The 21,086-nt window shown below is 38.2% G+C and overlaps 1 protein-coding gene across 6 annotated transcripts in view; it reads left to right on the forward strand.

Moving 5' to 3' along the window:
• The window catches only part of ESRP1 (epithelial splicing regulatory protein 1), a 62,774-nt gene that overhangs the window by 5,356 nt on the left and 36,332 nt on the right, over nucleotides 1–21,086 (forward strand). For all 6 annotated transcript variants that reach the window (XM_058564625.1, XM_058564621.1, XM_058564622.1 and 3 more), the window contains exons 4-10: nucleotides 502–616; nucleotides 12,052–12,150; nucleotides 12,287–12,341; nucleotides 13,591–13,701; nucleotides 13,826–13,958; nucleotides 14,053–14,095; nucleotides 16,622–16,923. In XM_058564625.1, the coding sequence (XP_058420608.1) occupies nucleotides 502–616; nucleotides 12,052–12,150; nucleotides 12,287–12,341; nucleotides 13,591–13,701; nucleotides 13,826–13,958; nucleotides 14,053–14,095; nucleotides 16,622–16,923 (858 nt within the window). The remainder of the gene's footprint in view (nucleotides 1–501; nucleotides 617–12,051; nucleotides 12,151–12,286; nucleotides 12,342–13,590; nucleotides 13,702–13,825; nucleotides 13,959–14,052; nucleotides 14,096–16,621; nucleotides 16,924–21,086) is intronic.

The raw sequence follows: 21,086 nt of genomic DNA on the forward strand, positions 1-21,086 counted from the left end.
GGGAAAAATAAATAAATAAAATCTTTAAAAAATAAAAATAAAAAAATAAAACTACTATGTTTTATAACTGAATCCTATGTCTAGGTATACGTTGTAAATATATAGATCTGTATGAGCACAGAGAGGACTAATCTTGCTGCCTGAAGACACAGATGATCTAAAATGATTATGGCTGGGAAAAGAGTGTAGTTTTATCAACCAGAAAATATAAAATATAGCAGCCCAAATGTGTTATAGCTTCAGAATTGTTTTGAATGGAATGCATAATGGAGAGTAAACATTATAATCCACTGCCTTAAAATAAGATGAATATTTTTCTATGAGACTTGTATATAGAATGCAATACTGTAGCACAAAATAAAGTCAGTCTTAGATTTTATTAAAAAAATTTTTTTAAATTGTGGTAAAATATACTTACATTCAATTCTTAGGTTCCTAATTATTAGGGAAGCGTTGAACTAAAGTCACCTGGTTAACAGTGTCCACCTTGTCCTTCCTCAGAATGTATTATTGCCTGAATGCTTCTATTCCTTTTTTGATCTTCGAAAAGAATTCAAGAAGTGTTGCCCTGGTTCACCGGATCTTGATAAACTGGATGTTGCAGCGATGACAGAGTGTATCCTTTAAATAATTACCCAAGAATCATTCGGAAAGGGAGCACCAGAAAAAAGGGCAACTCAAGAAACTTTACAACATTTTTAACTTTGTCAGTGTATGAATGAAATTGGCCTGTTCAAAATTTGTCTACTGTGCTAAGAAGAACTAATAGTACAATTATAGGCATCTTTCAACGTAGTTATGATTTAGTGAATTTGAAGTGACTTAGTTAGATGGACTTAGAGATGAATTTTTGTGAGTTGAACACATCTAAAACAGGATTCAGTTTCAGATTATGGGAGTGTTTTGTGGGGTTTTTTTTTTGGTTGTTGATGAATGGAATGTGAAGACTACTTTCTTTGCCGATTCTAAGACAGCTTGTTCTTGACTATCTTGGTTTTAGGTTTTATTTTGGCTTCTTTTGAATGGATGAGAATTTTTTAAAGTAGTGGACATGCTCTTTAGCTCTTTACAAATGGCTGTAAATTTATACCCCTTTTAACCTCTCCTGATGATAAAATGAAGCTGGGATTTTACCTCAAGTTCTTTCATTACCAAGATAGTATATCTGATGTATTATGTGTTGTAAAAGTAGATTTTATAGTCGTGAATCTTATAGTCATGAATGACCCATCATCTTTCATCTCGCAAGTCTTTAAATCTCTAACTAACAAGCAGTCATGTGCTAACGGATCAGATGTGACACTGAGTAATAGAGTTAGGTGACTTGCCCAAAGCCACTTTAAAAATCATCACGAAGGGGCCGGCCTGGTGGTGCAAGCGGTTGGGTGCGCGCACTCTGCTGCGGTGGCCCAGGGTTCGCCAGTTCGGATCCCGGGCGTGCACTGATGCACCACTGCCAAGCCATGCTGTGGCAGCGTCCGATGTGAAGTAGAGGAAGATGGGCCCTGGATGTTAGCCCACGGCCGGTCTTCCTCAGCAAAAAGAGGAGGATTGGCAGATGTTAGCTCAGGGCCGATCTTTCTCACAAAAAAAAAAAAAAGAAAAAAATCATGAAGTCGGATTTAAGTTACTTTCAGGAATTGTGGGTTATAGTTGTTTGTTTGTTTGTTTATTTATTTATTTATTTATTTGTGTGAGGATGATCAGCTCTGAGCTAACATCCATGCCAATCCTCCTCTTTTTACGAAGGAAGACCAGCCTTGAGCTAATATCTATTGCCAATCCTCCTCCTTTTTTTCCCTTTTTCTCCCCAAGGCCCCAGTAGATAGTTGTATGTCATAATTGCATATCCTTCTAGTTGCTGTATGTGGGACGGCCTCAGCATGGCCTGACAAGCCGTGTGTCCGTGTGCGCCCAGGATCCGAACCCCGGGCTGCCAGTAGTGGAGCGCATGCACTAAGCCACGGGGCTGGCCCCAATAGATGTTTATTCTTAATCTTTCTCATTCTTTTTCAGGAGCTAAAGTCTTGTTTTTGTTGTATTTCAAAATGTCTCTTTGTGATTGAAAAAGGTGGTTTGCATATTTTTCCTAACCACTTATAAGCAGATCAAACCCATTTTATTTGCCTTCTTCCTAGAAGCAGTTAGCTGGATTTTTGGTTTAGCTGGTTTAGCTATGGGTTAGTTACTAGTTTACCTCCCAATAGTGCTGGGAGAAGGGTGGAATAAGCTCATTTTGAGGGAATTCTTTTAGGAATTCCATTAGAAGGTTGGGGCAGCAGAAAAATTCTTGCCATTTGTTTTGTTGGTTTGAATGTTGTATTACTTAGCTCGGGTTGCTGTAACAAATACCATAGACTTGGTGGCTTAAACAGCAGAAATTTATTTTCTGACCAATCTGGAGTCTGGCAAGTCCAAGATCAAGGTGCCAGCATGGTCAGTTTCTGGCTTGCGGATGGCCACCTCCTTGCTGTGTCTCACATGGCAGAGAGAGGTAGGGGAGATATCTTTCTTTTGCTCTCTTTATAAGGCCACAGGCCTAACAGATTACGGCCCCTTCCTTATGGCCTCATTTAAGGCTAATTGCCTCCTAAACATTCTATTTCCTGAAATAGTCACATTGGGGGTTAGTGTTTCAACATAAGAATTTTGGGGAGGGACACAATTCAGTCCATAACAAATGCTAAACCATTTGATGCATTGATACAAAACAGAGAACAAAAAAAATCAGTAAATAGTGGAGGGAAAGTCTAGTAAGTTCTCTTAATTTAGAAAAAGAAAATTTGAGTAAGAAAAGCAGTATATTAAGAATTGTTTATCCCTGGTTACTCAGTCACATCTTTTAGCAAAGAAAACCTTTCCCTAGTGATTATAGGTCAGATACTAATAGAAATTTCCATAGCTATAAACAGGACGTTCTTATATTTAGGTATTTTGGTTTTCTCAATGTTTTGACAGTTCAGGGAAAACTTATTATAAGTTCATCCATTTTTTTCCTCCTTGGTTTCTTCTTAAGAGCTTCATAACTGTAAGATTTTCTTTTTTTTTTTTTTTTTTGTGAGGAAGATGGGCCCTGAGCTAGCATCTGCCAATCCTCCTCTTTTTGCTGAGGAAGACTGGCCGTGAGCTAACATCCATGCCCATCTTCGTCCACTTTATATGGGACGCCGCCACAGCATGGCTTGCCAAGTGGTGCGTTGGTGCGTGCCCAGGATCTGAACCGGCGAACCCTGGGCCACCGCAGCAGAGCGCGTCGCGTTTAACCGCTTGCGTGACCGGGCCAACCCCTGTAAGATTTTCAATATAGTAACTTGGGCTTGCTCTATGCTGTATTATCTACATACCAGGATATAGTATTTTTTAAAATAAAAACTTGCAGGGCTGGCCTGGTGGCATAGTGATTAAGTTTGCATGCTCCACTTCAGTGGCCCGGGGTTCACGGGTTTGGATCCCGGGCATGGACATATGCACCACTCATCAAGCCATGCTGTGGCAGCATCTGACATACAAAATAGAGGAAGATTGGCACAGATGTTAGCTCAGGGACAATCTTCCTCAAGCCAAAAAAAAAAGTCAAACACATTAAAAATTGTTAAAATTAATTTAGAAAAATAAAAAATTAAAAAAAAATTAAAAGTTGCATTATCTGACCTGTAGGTGAATGGGTAGGATGTTAGATGCCAGTTATTTTTTTCTGTCATTCCTTTTAATCCTAGCTCTATAACTATTTGGTGATGTCTTTTTCAAGCGCCATGGATATGAAAATCAGAAATATTTGACTAGAGTAAACAGATGAATTGTGAAGAAAGCTAAGTTGGGGTCCATTTCAGGCACATCACACCTGAAATTTGAGGAAGGATCTCATGGCTATTAAGTAATTCATTGAAAAACTAGGGAATTTTATATTTTTTAAAAAATTCCTTAATTATAGCCTAGTTTCTTTGGGCTTAAATTGGAAGAGTCTTAGATTTATAGTTTCATTGCCAATCCAAAAGTGGATTTTAATGTTAAATGTTTTTGTTAATGTTATATTTGGGTTTTTTTTGTTGTTTGTTTGTTTGTTTTTGTGTGTGAGGAAGATCAGCCCTGAGCTAACATCCATGCTAATCCTCCTCTTTTTGCTGAGGAAGACCGGCTCTGAGCTAACATCTATTGCCAATCCTCCTCCTTTTTTTTTTCTCCCAAAGCCCCAGTAGATAGTTCTATGTCATAGTTGCACATCCTTCTAGTTGCTATATGTGGGATGTGGCCTCAGCATGGCCGGAGAAGCGGTGCATCGGTGTGCGCCTGGAATCCGAACCTGGGCCTCCACTAGCAGAGCGCGCGCACTTAACCGCTAAGCCACGGGGCAGCCTTTGTTAATGTTATATTTGTATATTTCCTTCCCCTTTTACAGGTAAGAAATGTTATTAAGCTTTCCTAGCAGTGGTTTTTATTTTACATTGCTACTGTGATCATTTTATGACTCCTATTCAGAGGAATCATTATTTCTCTGACTAGGCCACCAAAACAATTGCTCAGGTCAAAAGCAATCCTACCAAATTTGACTGTCAACTTGTCTTTATCTATGCAAAGAATTTCTGCAATGTCTGAACTGAAGAGTTATTCTGTTCTTTCAGACCACTAAACATTTTCCTTTCTAATATGGAAATGGCACTGAATTTGGAAAGATAAAGATGGTCATTACTACCTCCTTGATAGTTTTGCCAAGTAGATGGAGAGTCACTTGCTCCTAAGGGATTATCTGTTCCACCAGGTAGACTAGCAGGGGAGGGAGAGAGGCTTTTGCCAACCCTTGGAAAGGAAGAAGTGAGAGAATATGCAGTTTTGCTTTCCTGGGAAAGTTACCTGCCTCCTCCAGGCTTCACTTTATCTCAGCTATTCCCAAATGAACGCTTTGTAAACCATCAGGTGCTATGTAAATGAAAAAGTATGACCACTTTGATAAAGAAAGGGTTTAGGAATTTCTTGAATGCAGTTCTGGTTCTTATTTTAGCACTTATTTCCCTCTCTTGTCTTTGTGTTGGTTCTAAAACCACTTCTGGTGTTAGTGTTGGGCCTCTCTGGGTTATTCCAGTTGTAGTTTTGTTACCTGCCCTTTGAGTTACGCAGTCGCAGCTGGAGAGAAGACCTCATTTAGCAGGTGAACTGTAGGTGGCATTTTGTAAGCTTTTTACTTAATCAGGTGAAGTGGTGAGGGTGTGATAAGGATTGGGGCCTCTGTGATTTTTTTGGTGGGGAAGAAATTATCTTAGATCCCTCCGGGAAATTAATACTAGTTGTCTCCTGCTGAAAGGATATTTTGGTTATGGGGCTATTTGTATAAATGACTTTTTTTATCCAATTTTTTAAAAAGAGCAAACCTATTTTCCCGCCTAATGTTGGATAGAATTACTTCCTCCTGGTTTCTTAACCTGTTGTTTGTTAGCTTTCTTATTCATGAACTGATTTATTCTCACTAATTAAGACTTCTACCGCTGTGTTGACTTCACTTTCCAAAGCCTCTACTGCAGTATGGCCTTGTAAGGAGAGCGGGTGAAAGAAGAGACCGATTGAGTGCTTACTGTGCGACGCATCAATAGCCTCACAACAGCCTGGTGGAGGACGGTGTCACTCCCTTTTTATAGCTGGAGAAACCAAGGCTTAGGGGTTTTGTCTTAAGTTAGTTAGAAGTGCCAGCATTTGAGCCTGAGTCTATCTGATGCAAAAATCCTGCTCGTTAACTAGGAGGTAACGTTCTGGAATTTATAAAGATCATTCAAGGGTGGGGTTGGCTATTTAAATAGATTATCTCCTCTATAAATTTATGTTCTATGTTTCCTCAGCACATACTGACTAAACTATTCAGCAGGAAAAGGAAGTTAATTTTGTAAGATTTCTATCCAGTTGTGGGGTAGTGCATCCATATGTGCTGTTTGACATTATTAGCAAATGCCGTTTCACTAGTGCAGCCTTCCATTGTCAGCGTAAAAAAAAAATCTCTAAACCACTCTTGCCTGTCCATCCCAGTGTTAGTAGGGGTGTGTGTGTGTTTCACCACTTCTTGATGGGAGTAAAGGGTGTGTGTGTGCGCGCACATTCTACTAACAAAATGGCATTGGCCTGTTTCTCCCATATCTTAAAGATGGAGATAATAGCCTTAATAGCAGAGTGGTTAAGAACATGAGCTTTGGAGTCAGATTTATTGGGGGTGAATTTACTACACCTTTCAGCCTCAGTTTCCCCATCTTACAATGGGCATGACTATTGTAAGGAGTAATGAGATAGTATATGCAGCCACTTAGCCAGTGCCTCTCCAGCATTGACTGATCGTTTAAACCTCACCGGGTTGTTGGGTGTCTCAGATGAAGAAAAACAGCTGCCAACGACTTTGAAAAGGACTTCCTTATTTAAACTATTTTACACTTAAAAAATTTTTTAACTTTGTGTAACACTGGATGTAGACCTTTTAAAGCATCAGCTACACGTCAGTACAGGTAAACTTCAAGGTTAATTTTGCTTCTCCAGTTGTAAAACATCGTGAGTGTGGTTCATTCTGTACTTACATGCTTATTTGTTTCTGCTTGCTTGAGTTGGGCCTTTGCAATCTCACAAACCTTCATTGCCCTGCTTAAAAGTGGAGGGAATTGCTGAATCCTCGTTGGTACCTTTCTGAGTATGAAAGGGATTTTAAATATCACCAAGTGTACAGTTAAGTTGGGTTAGTAGTTGAGCTTGTTAGCTGGAGGGGGGAAGACGTTATCTTTGGCATCACATCGGCAAGATGTGAGCCAAATCGGCAAATACTCTGGTTTGTGGTCTGTAATAAGTTAAGTGACTAGAAATACTGTATATTCTTGGACAGTACTCAGAGTTATGTTAGTTTTGTGTGATTTACTTTAATTATAAAATAATTTACTTTCAAAATGTGAGTTTGGGAATTTCAGGATAATTTTTTTGTTTGCTTTAGGAAGTTTTAGAAGATTTGTAATCATGGAGTCTCCCTTTCTTAATTTATCTCCTAAAAATGTTTTCTTCTAAAGTAAAAAATTTTCATCTCTTTTGTTGCATTAGCCTCTACTTCCATCTTATTTCCTTGAGGGTATAACTGACTTGTCAGTTTTGTGCTTTGTCGCAATAATACTTCCTGAAGTCATATTTGTTAGGATGGATCTCATTTTTTTCCTCTTGGAAAGAGTAAGCTTCTGAGGAATAAGTTAAAACTATGGTTTCAGATTCTTTTCCCAGCATTTTATTAGTACTGTTAGAAAAAGTTTTTGTTGCCTTGGCTCCTAGTTATGTTCTTTTATGGTGGCATTCTTGATTTGCTTCTTTTGAAGCTCACTTTAAAATATAGCAGATTATTTGTAGAACCTATTTTTTGAATTATGCAGCTCATTTAATGATAATTTGTCACTTGCCTCTCTCCCTTCTTTCCTTCACATAATTGTAGGAAATATAGTTCTTAGTTGGGGCACTAATTCACCTTTTCTCTTGCCATATCTTATATTTGCTCTTCCTTTGTTCATTAGCAGAGGTATTTTATTTTAATATGTCTGTCAATATAGGCAATTGTATTGTAAATGGAAAAGTAAACAGAGCAGAAGGAGAAGAAACAGACTTGTCTACTGAGGGGTCTGTGCAGGGAAAAGTGGCTGTGAGTTGGAATTTTGAATTGGGATGCAATTATAACGTAGTTTAAACTTAATCATTCCACAATGTTATTTTATATGGGTGATTCTCTTCAACAGAAACAAAATTTAGTTCAAAAAAGATGTTATTTACAAGTGAAAATTGGGGGTTTTGCAACTAAATGTGTCCATTTTTTGATAGAAAAGACAACTTTTTTTTAGTAGATAAGCTAATATTGATGAACTTTTTAAAATTTCTCTCTGAATTCCACCTTCAGCTAATATAAGTGTGGGTTAAATCCTGAAATCTGTTTCACTAAGGGCGGCACTAAGGCACACATTCCTCCTGCTCAAATATAGACAAATGTCTGGACATCTCGAAGCTCTGTATAAATGCGGCACTTTGCTCAACTGTAGCTTGAAATGTTAGTTTTGTTCCCACCATGTCTGGCTTTACCCTTCCTCATTTCCTCATGGCATTGTAAAGCTGGCTAAGCCTGTTCGTGCTGTTGTGGCTGCCTCAAGGGCAGAATGAGTAAGTTGCATGACGAGCCATAAATCAGGAGGCACAGACTCATCTTTCCTTCCCTCAAGATCAGACGTGCAGCAAAAAATTCAATGTGTTAATTATAAATTGATAGGGGAAAGAATTGGTACTAAAACTTTTTTCTCACTCCCCTTTATTTGTTATTCATATTAAGTTCTGGTAAGGATTATGGATTGAACGAACCTTCCGAGGAGATGGGTGTGTTGGGGGATAAAGGGGGTAGTTTGGGCATGCAGGAGGTTGGGTGACTTTTAAAAGTTGTTAGGAGCTTAAAGCTGCTGATCTTCTTGGTGTGTGATGACTTGAAGGGGAACTTGTTGGGACGTGTTTTGTGGAACCAAGTTAGCCAAATGTCCAGAACATATTATTAATTAAACAGTAGAATTCAGTAAAATAATACTTCAGCTACAAATCTGTCTACAGAGACAGGATACTTTACATTTTTATGTTTGCTCTGTCTCTTTCACTTGGCTTTTATATATACATTTAGAAAGCTTCTCGCAAAGTATTGCCCAAAACAGAACAAATTAAGCAATTTATCTTGGTGCCAGGAATTATGTACACATAGTCAAATCAGAGCCGTATTATAATTCCAGCTCCATTACCTACAAGCCAGGAGACTGGGTGAGTTACGGAACTTCTCTAAATCCTGGCTTCTTCATCAGTTTGGTTTTACTAATATCTACCTGGCAGGGCTATTGCAAAAGTTGGAGGAAATAGACGGTGTTTGGTGTTTAATAAATGTCTTCATTTATTTCAATAGATCTTTAGAAGTGATAGAGGTTGTGGTAGATGGAAGGAGATCAGAGGAAGGTAGGAGACTATGCTCAGGAGATGTATAATACAGCTAAGAAGAGAGTAATATATTATAGGAATAGTATCTACTTCACTCTTAAATTGCTGGTTTCCTGGAGAGGTTAGGGAAGGCTTTGGTGCTGAGTGGGAGTTACTCAGGATCTAATTTGATTAGGGGATTAGAGAGATAAGAAGGCTTTTAGGGGAGTTACCTGAGCAAAGGTGAGAAGGCTAGATACCTCTTGTCATTTATAGGAGAGAAAAAACAGTTGTTTTAAATGGAATAAACTTTCCCACTCCTATTCCTCCAAAGCTTGATTTTTCCCCAATATTCTGTTTTAGGGTAGAAAGTTACGATGTGGCAAACATTCCTGTGGCGTTTTGTTTTTGGCAATCTCTATTCCTCTGGGTCAGAGGTCATCATATTTTTTTAGTAAAGGGCCAGATAGTCAATATTTTAAGCTTTTGTGGGCCACATATGGTCTCTGCTCATATTCTTTTTATAATCCTTTAAAAAAGTAAAATCTATACTTTTAGGGCTGGGCTACACAAAAACAGGCTGAGGACTCCCACTGCGAGCATTTTTCTTGTGTCTTCTGTAAGGTGGGGGTATGTGTGTCAGCTCAGTGGGGTCTTGACTGAGCATCAGGTTGGTCCTTACGCAGGGTTTCCTTGGCAATTTTCATCAACATCACTGTCCAGTAATGGTCTCTTCCCTGTAGAAGTTTTCTCTGGAGGACCACTACATGGTGAGAGGTGAGGATGGAGCTATTGGGAACTGTTTGCTTACGCCAGTGGTTCTGAACCTGGGGTGGTTTTGCCACCCTGGGGACGTCTGGCAATGTCTGGAGACATGTGTAATCATCATAACTGGGGGTGGGTAGAGGCCCGCATACTACTAAAAATCCTATAGTACACAGGAGATCCCCCCTCCTGACAAAGAATTATCTACCCTACATGCCAGCAGGGCCAAGGTTGAGAAACTGGCTTATACAGTGAGGTTGCTCTCCATTTCTTGGATCCTGTTCTCTTTACTCCATTGTAGGCCCTGACAAGGCTGAAAGTGTTATTAGAATTGCAGGATTCCCGACGATCGTTCAGTGGCAGAGTTTGCATGATAACTGGCTAGTCACGGCTAATCTTAGTTCTGTAATGATCCTGAAGGTCCCCTTAGGTCCCCAGAAAATTTAGCACAGCTGTCTTCGCAAAGCATCTTCATCCTTTGGCTCTGGTTTTTCTGTCCTGTCATCATATTCTTTGAAAATGGCACTAGATTAACACATACTTTATGATACAGTCTTCCAAGGATAATCATTTTAATGACCCCAGTTGGTGGTCGTTGCTCTGTTGCTTGAACATCTCCTGGGATTAATTTTCTTACCCCTCGATAGGCAGCACATTTATTTCATCACTAGATGATGTAAAGAGTGGGATTGTGGGATGAAATTATTTACTATTTTAGCTTGATGATTATCCTGTGAGTATACAAATAGGCATCTAGTGAGTTCAGATTTTTTAGTCATAAATGTGACCCTCCAAGTATGGTTATTGTGGGTTATGAAAGTTGGTCACCTGAGGGCTCTAGGAAGAAGGGGAGGGGACGTCACTTATTAAATGCCTGCTTTGTGACCTGGGCTTGTTTTATCTCATTTAATCTTCACAAAAAAGCCCAGGGAGGTAAAGATTATCACAGTTTTGGCTTTACAGATAAGCTGAAGTTTAGTAGGGTTAAGTGATTTGCCAGGGAACATGTGGCTGCATTTCTACACGTAGTATATTTAACTGCAGAGATGTGTAGCTAGTTGAGGGAAAACACAAAAATTAATTTGCCTAGCACAGTGGGAAAGCAATGCAATGTCTCTACTGGAGAAAGGAAGGAAGAAGCTGGGGGATGAACTGGAAAGGGATTTTGAATCGACAATGGAAAAGGATATTACTTATCGAATTAAGTCTTCAGATGATTGGCTTTGATTCTTGGTAAGAGGGAGGTCTCTGAATTGTTTTAACATTGTATCCACTTAGTTTACAGTTAAATAGTACATACAGACTTTTTCTTAATATCTTTCTTCACATTTTACCCTTATTATAAAATACCAGTGAGAAAACTATGAAATAATGCAAACATTCTAATAACCACCTGCTAGATGGCTGTTTTCGTTTTAAACTCAAGAAAAGATAGAGTCCTATAGTATTATCTGTTATATGCTTTGTACTACATCACAAAATTTATACATAATACAAAGTGTGACTATAGCATTGAACCATAAAATTAAAGAAATTAAACATTTCAATGACTGATAGCTTCCTAAAGTAACTATTTTGACAAAAATACATGCTTAGAGAGATTGCAAATTCATAAAACTTGATGAAAATCTCTTCTGGTTTCACCCTCAAACCCAATTTGAGCCATGCATTTCTTAAAAACCATGTTTCCTGGCTTACCCAAACAGTGTACTCACTTGATCAAGATCCACATTGGCCAGTATTGGCTCTGAGTGCTTGAATTGTTTCTACAAATTTACTCTTAAAATGACAAGCGTTCCCTGCCATCCAAGATGGCTATACTATGGGGCTCTGAAAACCTTCTAGAAGAGAAGTTCCGAGTAAACATAGCATCACAGAAATAGTGTGATCAGTAATCTGAGCTGTCTTAAACATTAGGCTGAAAGTAGTCATTTAATATCTCATGGTCTTGACTGATGTAACCATATCTTTAGTCAGCATGGTCATTGCCTTTTGTGTGCTGTGATGATAGAGGGGATGGAGGACTCTATTAATTTTGTTGTATACTTCGTGGTTTAAAACCAAAAAAAGTGCTCAGCACTCATGCATTTGCTACTACTCAATAAACAGAGATTTGATTCCTGGTAGTAGCTGGGAACAGGACTGATTGGCCATTTTACCCAAGAGCGCAACTGGAGGCTTGAGGAGTGTGGGTGCAGTCCAGACTGACTGGGAGCAGCCGTTCTGAGATTTCAGTGAATTGCCAATCTAGATGTGTTTTACTTGACTTCTTGCTTGCTCTGTGTGAGTGTAGTTTTGCGTTAGAAGCCACCTTATTTTACCTCCCCAAAATGTTTCCTTAACTTCATCTCCCAGGTTTACATTTTGAGAAGAATAGTTCAGTTTCCCGGTATGGAGCCTCTCAAGTTGAAGACATGGGGAATATAATTTTAGCAATGATTTCAGAGCCTTATAGTAAGTATTGCTGTTGTAACAACACGGACCTAGAATTTGATTCCACCCTCTTCCCCTCGCCTATACTTTTGAATTTCCTCCCACAGCTTTGTCTCCCTAAAAGCTAAAATGATGACTTACATGTTCTCATTTTTAGATCACAGATTTTCAGATCCAGAGAGAGTAAATTACAAATTTGAAAGTGGCACGTGGTAAGCACTTGAGTACTATTCCATTCCAGCCTTTTGATTTGTTTTTATTCATGTTGTGATATTTAACTCCTCTTATGTTTTAGTAACTTGATTAAACCTTTTGGCTATCCATTTTTTTAATATTAGGTCATTTATAAAAGAAGGGTGTATTTTAAAGTAAGCTTGGATGTTGGGATTAACATTTAATGAAGTGTTTGCATCCTTGAGCACTGTGGCCTTAGGTACATCATGTGCTCGCATCTGTGATTCTTATTTTAGCCTCTCTGAACTGTCCATCCTCTCACTGGAAAACTTCCAAAGGAAAAATCGTAGGCTTTAACAGCGTTTGCAAGATTTTTACTGAGATAATTTTAAGTATGTTCTATTAGCATGGACTTTAAAGCAAAGGAAATAACTGGGGAGGAGTATGAAATGGTGCTATCTCTGTTTGTGATCGCAGGGAGACCTCTTTGAGTTTGTGAATCACTGTAGTGAATTGTGTGAGATTGCCTGGTGCCTGAAGTGAGCAGAATCTTCTGACATCTTTGCCCATAGAGAGACTTTGAGGCCTGTTTAATTGTGGAGAAAATGACTCATTAGGAAAATGTCCTAGGAGTACTGAAAATATGAATATGGGAGGAATAGAACATCCAAAGGTGTCAAGATATATAATAGGTGATTTGCAAATGACTCATTAAGGTGTGGGGACTCCCAAGCATTTCCACAAACACTCTGTGAAGGCTCCCCTGTTTAATATGGGAGATATTTTAATGGCAGACTTCTGACCACGTGCACGCATTCCTGGTGTGGGTTAATGGCCAGCTTTACGCAGATCTTAAATTTTGCTGTCAAACTGGATTTAAATCCTACTCGTGTACTGGCTAGCTCTGAGAATGAATTTAAATCTATCATTCTTGGTTCTAGGAACTTACAGGCCATTGGGGTATTGGGAGAACTTTGCTTCCTATGAATTGATCCTGGGTCCTTACTAGAGTTTATGGCAAGCAACCAGCAACTCGATGGATAGATGGTTTGCTGGGTGAGCTAGCTGTATTGGACCTGCATAGTCAATTACCTTTCTATACTAAACTATCCAAAGAATACTTTGAACTGTGCCCAGATAATTTTTGAGGTTATGAAGTGAATCAGGCAGTATTACAAGTCTGTCTGAATTCCAAATAAAGAATACCTCATGTGTAAATAGGCAAATTATCTTATAGGGAGTCAGATTCACTAGCATTAATCATGCAATGTTTTGCTTGATCCACAGCAGCAAGATGGAACTTATTGATGACAACACCGTAGTTAGGGCACGAGGTTTACCATGGCAGTCTTCAGATCAAGATATTGCAAGATTCTTCAAAGGACTCAATATTGCCAAGTTGGTTTTCTTTAATCTCTATCTTACTTAACAATCCCAAAAGGATAATGGGTTTTCCTATCATGTTTTCCTCACTGTATTTTTTTTCCCTGCCACTATCCTCTCTGTTCTGTTATTTTCAAAGGGGAGGTGCAGCACTTTGTCTGAATGCCCAGGGTCGAAGGAATGGAGAAGCTCTGGTTCGGTTTGTGAGCGAGGAGCACAGAGACCTAGCACTGCAGAGGCACAAACATCACATGGGGACCCGGTACATTGAGGTATGTCCTCAAAACTTGAGAGCCTTGACATCTTGAATGAGTATTAACATTAGAAGACTCAGAAACTGTATATAATTTCTCTCTCTTTTCTCAGGTTTACAAAGCAACAGGTGAAGATTTTCTTAAAATTGCTGGTGGTGAGTGCCCTTTATATAATGTGGCTATAAGAAGAATCTAAAATTTACTTATATACAAAGGGTAAATAAATGGGATCATGAATGGATTATTTTTCTTTTTTCTTTTTTTGGTGAGGCAGATTGGCTCTGAGCCAACTTCTATTGTCAATCCTCCTCTTTTTGCTGAGGAAGATTAGCCCTGAACTAACATCTGTTCCCATCTTCCTCCATTTTGTATGTGGGACACTGCCACACATGGCTTGATGAGTGACGTATAGGTCCACGCCTGGGATTTAAATCTGTGAACCCCAGGCCATCGAAGCAGTGTGCGAACTTAACCACTATGCCACGGGGCTGGCGCATGAATGGTTTTTATTTCCCAATGAAGCATGAGAATTGATTTTTTGTTTTGTTTTGTTTTGTTTTGGTGAGGAAGATTCACCCTGAGCTAACATCCCTTGCCAATCTTCCTCTTTTTTTTTTTTTGTTGCTTAAAGATTACTTGAGCTAACATCTATGCCAGTTTTCCTCCACTTTGTATGTGGGATGCCTCCACAGCATGGGTGACAAGTGGAGTAGGTCCACACTCAGGATCTGAACCCACGAACCTGGGCCACTGAAGTGCAGTGTGCGGAACCCTAACAACTCAGGCATGGGGCCGGCCCCTAATTTTTTTTTTTTTTTTTTAATAGGAGGCAGAAACGTCCGATAGTATCAGGGAGTGTAATGTATAACACTTGCCCTAAGGCTTGAGTCAACCAACTGTAGTTAAATAGCCATTAAAAATAGTACTATACAAAGGTGAAAGGGTCATATAAAATTGTGTACAAAGGGAAAGAGTAGTTCTTGTAAGAAATTAAACAGTCTGAAAACTACTTTCAAACAGCCACACCAGAATACCTGGAATTGTTGTATGTGTGCTTTTAGTTTTTCTCTTAAACTTCCTTAGCTCATCAGTGGCCAGGAACACGATAGTTTTCTGGCTTCTAGTGTTTTTGGATATGTAGTGTTTGCAGTAATATGGTCAGAAAGAAACAGGAACAGATATAGTCTTTGTCCAATCCTTGAGTGGTTCGTAACTTTAAAACCTGAAAGTAAAAGATGCATAAAAAATGCTAATTGGTTTGTCCGACAGATTTTTTCTATGCGTATAACTACTTCGTAAGTTTCTATTGCTCTGTTCATACTGCTTTGTAACTTCCTTTCTCCTCTTAGTATATTATGCTATGTTAGTCAGTTTTCTTAAATGTTAATTGCTATACAATATTACATGTACCATACATTTTTCTTAAACATCCCTGTTGGGCATTTAGAGCTTATTTCCAACTCTTCCCTCTAAGTATGTTGCAGTGAATATTTTTGTATCTCTGTATATGTCACTTATTAGGATAAATCTCTAAAAATAGGATAGTTGAATTGAAGAATGTGGGTGGAATTGAAGAATGTGGGTGGACCTTTTAAGAGGCTTTTGACACCTTTTGTGAAAATATGCTTAAATACAGAGAACTTAAATACGTTTAAATACAGAGAACACATGTATTCCTGCGTTATATAGCACTGGTGAAAATCTTTGCAACTATAGAACTTATGGTAAAAGCATCCTGTTTGCGCAATTTGCTGGTATATTTCTATTCTGATACTTATTTCTTTAGATAAACCAAGGCTTCCAAATTCAGAGCTTCAAGTTGAATAGTGTTTCCAAAGTTCCTAAGCAATATTTGATATTGGTTGGGGATAAAGTATGTTTGGAGTTGCTATGGTTCTGAGGTTCCATGGTATGTAACATTGTAAACTGCAAATGGCAAAGTTAACTAATAACTCACATTAATGCCTGGGATTTCATGGTATGTGGGCAGTATGATAATAATGTGCTCTTAAGGGAAAATGTTACTAGTGTATGAGCTTGAAGGATGTGCATTTGAGTATTTGCTACATGGCAGTACTGTTCAAAATGCTTTATGTTTGGTGGAATGTTGAAACTGGCTGCCAAGTATATTCATTATACTCTTTACTTGAGTATGTTTGAACCTTTATTTCTCAATAAAAAGTAATCAGAAAAATAATGAAAATCACCAAATTGCTTTATATGTAATAACATTTAATTATCATAATTTATGAGGTAGGTAATTTTACCCCCACTTTACAGATAAGCAAACTAAGACACAGAGGTTAAACTTGACAAAGGTCATACCCTAGTAATTGGTAAAGCCAAGATTGGACCTAGGCATTCCAGCTCCGGGCCCTGTGCCCTTAACCACGGTGATGACTTACTGCCTCTCCATGAGAAGAATACAGTGGTTGGTCCATGATTTAATTGTCTGACCACCTTTCTAATTCAAGAGAGGTGTTTTATGATGGTGGTAGAGGAGAAGTTTCAAATTTGTAGGAAGAGAATTCTGATTCCTGGAATGTTATTTTGAATTCAGTGGCAGTGTGGGTTTTAATTATGAACTCAAGACATTGCCAAGAATCCTACCATTTTAAATTTGGTAAAGTGGATGTCTTAACCATTTCTCCCCTTGCTTTCCTGATATTTGTATTCCTTAGGTACATCCAATGAAGTAGCCCAATTTCTCTCCAAAGAAAATCAAGTCATTGTCCGCATGCGGGGGCTCCCTTTCACAGCCACAGCTGATGAAGTGGTGGCCTTCTTTGGACAGCATTGCCCCATCACTGGGGGGAAGGAAGGCATCCTCTTTGTTACCTACCCAGACGGTAGGCCCACAGGGGATGCTTTTGTCCTCTTTGCCTGTGAGGAATATGCACAGAACGCATTGAGGAAGCATAAGGACTTATTGGGTAAAAGATACATTGAACTCTTCAGGAGCACAGCAGCTGAAGTTCAGCAGGTTGGTTTTTAAGAGCGTGTTGATGACTTTGCATGAATTTCTATTCTTTGTTTCTGAAAACAATCCTACATTATTCACTGCATTAAAATAAAACTTGGAAAATACAGAAAGTGTAAATGCATGAAAAAAATCTCATTCCATAACCAAAAGATAGCCACTACTATCTTGTATACACACAGAAAAAATATTATGTGTTTTTGTGTAACTGGAATACAGCTCTAGATATACTTTTATATTCTATTTTAAAACTACATATCTTGAAAGATTACCCATGTCTAAAAAATTTCATCTTTAAGTTAATATTATGTTTCCTGGAGGTACATAATTTATTTAGAAATTCTATTGTACCTTTGGGGTTTTTTCCTACTATTAAGAAATTTCTTGATAAACTTGCTTATGAATTCTCAATTTCTAGTTGATTTCTTTAGAACTGGATAGAGGGGTGTGAGCTTTTAAGATTTTGAATGTCTTGCCAAATTTATTTCCCAAAATGTTTGATCATTTCCGTATTGCTGGTGACAATGTGAAGTGCCCTTTCGTCCTGTTACTTCCTTTCAGAATTCACAGTTGTTTTTGAGGCACAGATGGGAAAATCAGTTCCCCAAAATGCACTAAGACCAGGCATGAAACCGTCTGTAGGGTCTCAAGCCTTTTGACTGTTCTTCTTCTTCTTTTTTTTTTTTTTAATTTATTTATTTTCTTATTTATTTTTATTTTTTAATTTTTTGTTTATTGTGGTAACACTGGTTTATAACATTGTATAAATTTCAGGTGTACATCATTATACTTCTATTTCTGCATGGATTACATCATGTTCTCATGTTCACCACCCAAATACTAATTACAATCCATCACCACACACATGTGCCTAATTATGCCTTTCGCCCTCCCTCCTCCCCCCTTCTCTTTTGGTAACCACCAATCCAATCTCTGTCTCTATGTGTTTGTTTGTTGCTGTTATTATCTACTACTTAATGAGTGAGATCATATGGTATTTGACCTTCTCCCTCTGACTTATTTCACTTTGCATAATACCCTCAATGTCCATCCATGTTGTCACAAAGGGCTGGATTTCATCGTTTCTTATGGCTGAGTAGTATTGCATTGTGTATATATACCATATCTTCTTTATCCATTCGTCCCTTGATGGGCACCTAGGTTGCTTCCAAGTCTTGGCTATTGTGAATAACGCTGCAATGAACACAGGCGTGCGTGTATCTTTACACATTGGTGTTTTCACATTCTTTGGATAAATACCCAGTAGTGGAATAGCTGGTTGTTATGGTGGTTCTATCCTTAATTTTTTGAGGAATCTCCATACTGTTTTCCATAGTGGCTGCACCAGTTTGCACTCCCACCAGCAGTGTGTGAGAGTTCCCTTCTCTCCACATCCTCTCCAACACTTGTTGTTTCCTGTCTTGTTGATTATAGCCATTCTGACGGGCGTGAGGTGATATCTCATTGTAGTTTTGATTTGCATTTCCCTGATAGTTAATGATGTTGAACATCTTTTCATGTGCCTGTTGGCCATCTGTATATCTTCTTTGGAGAAATGTCTGTTCAGGTCTTTTGCCCATTTTTCAATTGGGTTGTTAGTTTTTTTATTGTTGAGATGCATGAGTTCTTTATATATTTTGGAGATTAACCCCTTATCAGATGTATGGTTTGCAAATATCTTCTCCCAGTTGTTAGGTTGTCTTTTCCTTTTGTTGGTGGTTTCCTTTGCTGTGCAGAAGCTTTTTAGTTTGATGTAGTCCCATTTGTTTATTTTTTCAATTGTTTCTCTTGCCCGGTCAGACATGGTGCTTGAAAATATGTTGCTAAGACAGATGTCAAAGAGTGAACTGCCTATGCTTGCTTCTAGAAGTTTCATAGTTTCAGGTCTCACATCCAAGTCTTTAATCCATTTTGAGTTAATTTTTGTGTATGGTGTAAGGTAATGGTCTATTTTCATTTTTTTGCATGTGGCTATCCAGTTTTCCCAACACCATTTGTTGAAGTGACTTTCTTTTCTCCATTGTATGTTCTTGGCTCCTTTGTGGGAGATTAGCTGTCCATGGATGTGTGAGTTTATCTCTGGGCTTTTGGTTCTATTCCACTGATCTGTGTGTCTGTTTTTGTGCCAGTACCATGCTGTTTTGGTTACTATAGCTTTGTAGTATATTTTGAAATCAGGGAGTGTGATACCTCCAGCTTTGTTCTTTTTTTTCGGGATTCCTTTAGCTATTCGGGATCTTTTGTTGTTCCATATAAATTTTAGGATTCTTTGTTCTATTTCTATGAAAAATGTTGTTGGAAGTTTGATAAGGATTGCATTGAATCTATAGATTGCTTTAGGAAGCATGGACATCTTAACTATGTTAATTCTTCCAATCCAAGAGCACAGAATATCTTACTATTTCTTTGTGTCTTCTTCAGTTTCTTTCAGTAATGTTTTATAGTTTTCAGTGTACAGATCCTTCACCTCTTTGGTTAAGTTTATTCCTAGGTATTTTATTCTTTTTGTTGCAATTGTAAATGGGATTGTATTCTTAATTTCTCTTTCTGCTACTTCATTGTTAGTGTATAGAAATGCAACTGATTTTTGTATGTTGATTTTGTATCCTCCAACTTGACCGTATTCGTTTATTACTCTAAAAGTTTTTTGGTGGATTCTTTAGGGTTTTCTGTATATAAAATCATATCATCTGCAAATAGTGACAGTTTCACTTCTTCCTTTCCAATTTGGATCCCTTTTATTTCTTTTTCTTGCCTGATTGCTCTGGCTAGGACTTCCAATACTGTGTTGAATAGGAGTGGTGAGAGTGGGCATCCTTGTCTGGTTCCTGCTCTTAGAGGGATAGCTTTCAGTTTTTCACCATTGAGGATGATATTAGCTGTGAGTTTGTCGTATATGACCTGTATTATGTTGAGGTACTTTCCTTCTATACCCATTTTTTTGAGAGTTTTTATCATAAATGGATGCTGTATCTTGTCAAATGCTTTCTCTGCATTTATTGAGATGATCATGTGATTTTTATTCTTCATTTTATTAATGTGTATCACGTTGATTGATTTGCGAATGTTGAACCATCCCTGCATCCTTGGACTAAATCCCACCTGATCATGGTGTGTGATCTGTTTAATGTATTGTATGCAATTTGCTAGTATTTTGTTGAGGATTTTTGCATGGATGTTCATCAGTGATATTGGCCTGTAATTCTATTTTTTTGGATTGTCCTTGCCTGGTTTTGGTATCAGGGTAATGTCGGCTTCATAGAATGAGTTAGGGAGCTTCCCCCACTCCTCAATTTTTTGGAAGAGTTTGAGAAGGATAGGTATTAAGTCTTCTTTGAATGTTTGGTAGAATTCACCAGGGAAGCCGTCTGGTCCTGGACTTTTATTTTTGGGGAGGTTTTTGATTACTGTTTCATCTCCTTACTGGTGATTGGTCTATTCAAAATCTCTATTTCTTCTTGATCCAGTTTTGGAAGGTTGTATGATTCTAAGAATTTATCCATTTCTTCCAAATTGTCCAATTTGTTGGGATATAGCTTTTCATAGTATTCTCTGGTAATCTTTTGTATTTCTGAGGTGTCTGTTGTAATTTCTCCTTTTTCATTTCTGATTTTATTTATTTGAGCCTTCTCTCTTTTTCTTGGTGAGTCTAGCTAAAGGTTTGTCAATTTTGTTTATGTTTTCAAAGAACCAGCTCTTGGTTCTATTAATTTTTTCTGTTGTTTTTTAGTCTCTATTTCATTTATTTCTGCTCTGGTTTTTATTATTTCCCATCTACTGATTTTGGGCTTTGTTTGGTCTTTTTCCAGTTCCTTTAGGTGCATTGTTAGATTGTTTATTTGAGATTTTTCTTATTTGTTGAGATAGGCCTGTATTGCTATAAACTTCCCTCTTAGAACCGCCTTTGCTGTATCCCGTAAACTCTGGCATGTCGTATTTTCCTTTTCATTTGTCTTATATTTGTCACATATTTCATATGTGGGACGCAGCCTCAGCATGGCCTGACAAGCGGTGCGTCCGTCCGCGTCTGGGATCCGAACTCGGGCCGCCAGTAGCGGAGCGCGCGCACTTAACCACTAAGCCACGGGGCTGGCCCTTCCAGGTATTTTTTGATTTCTCCTTTGATTTCTTTGTTGACCCAATCGTTGTTCAGTAGCATTTTGTTT

The sequence above is a fragment of the Diceros bicornis genome, chromosome 21 (genome assembly GCF_020826845.1).
Source record: "Diceros bicornis minor isolate mBicDic1 chromosome 21, mDicBic1.mat.cur, whole genome shotgun sequence".
In the NCBI taxonomy this organism is placed as follows: domain Eukaryota; kingdom Metazoa; phylum Chordata; class Mammalia; order Perissodactyla; family Rhinocerotidae; genus Diceros; species Diceros bicornis.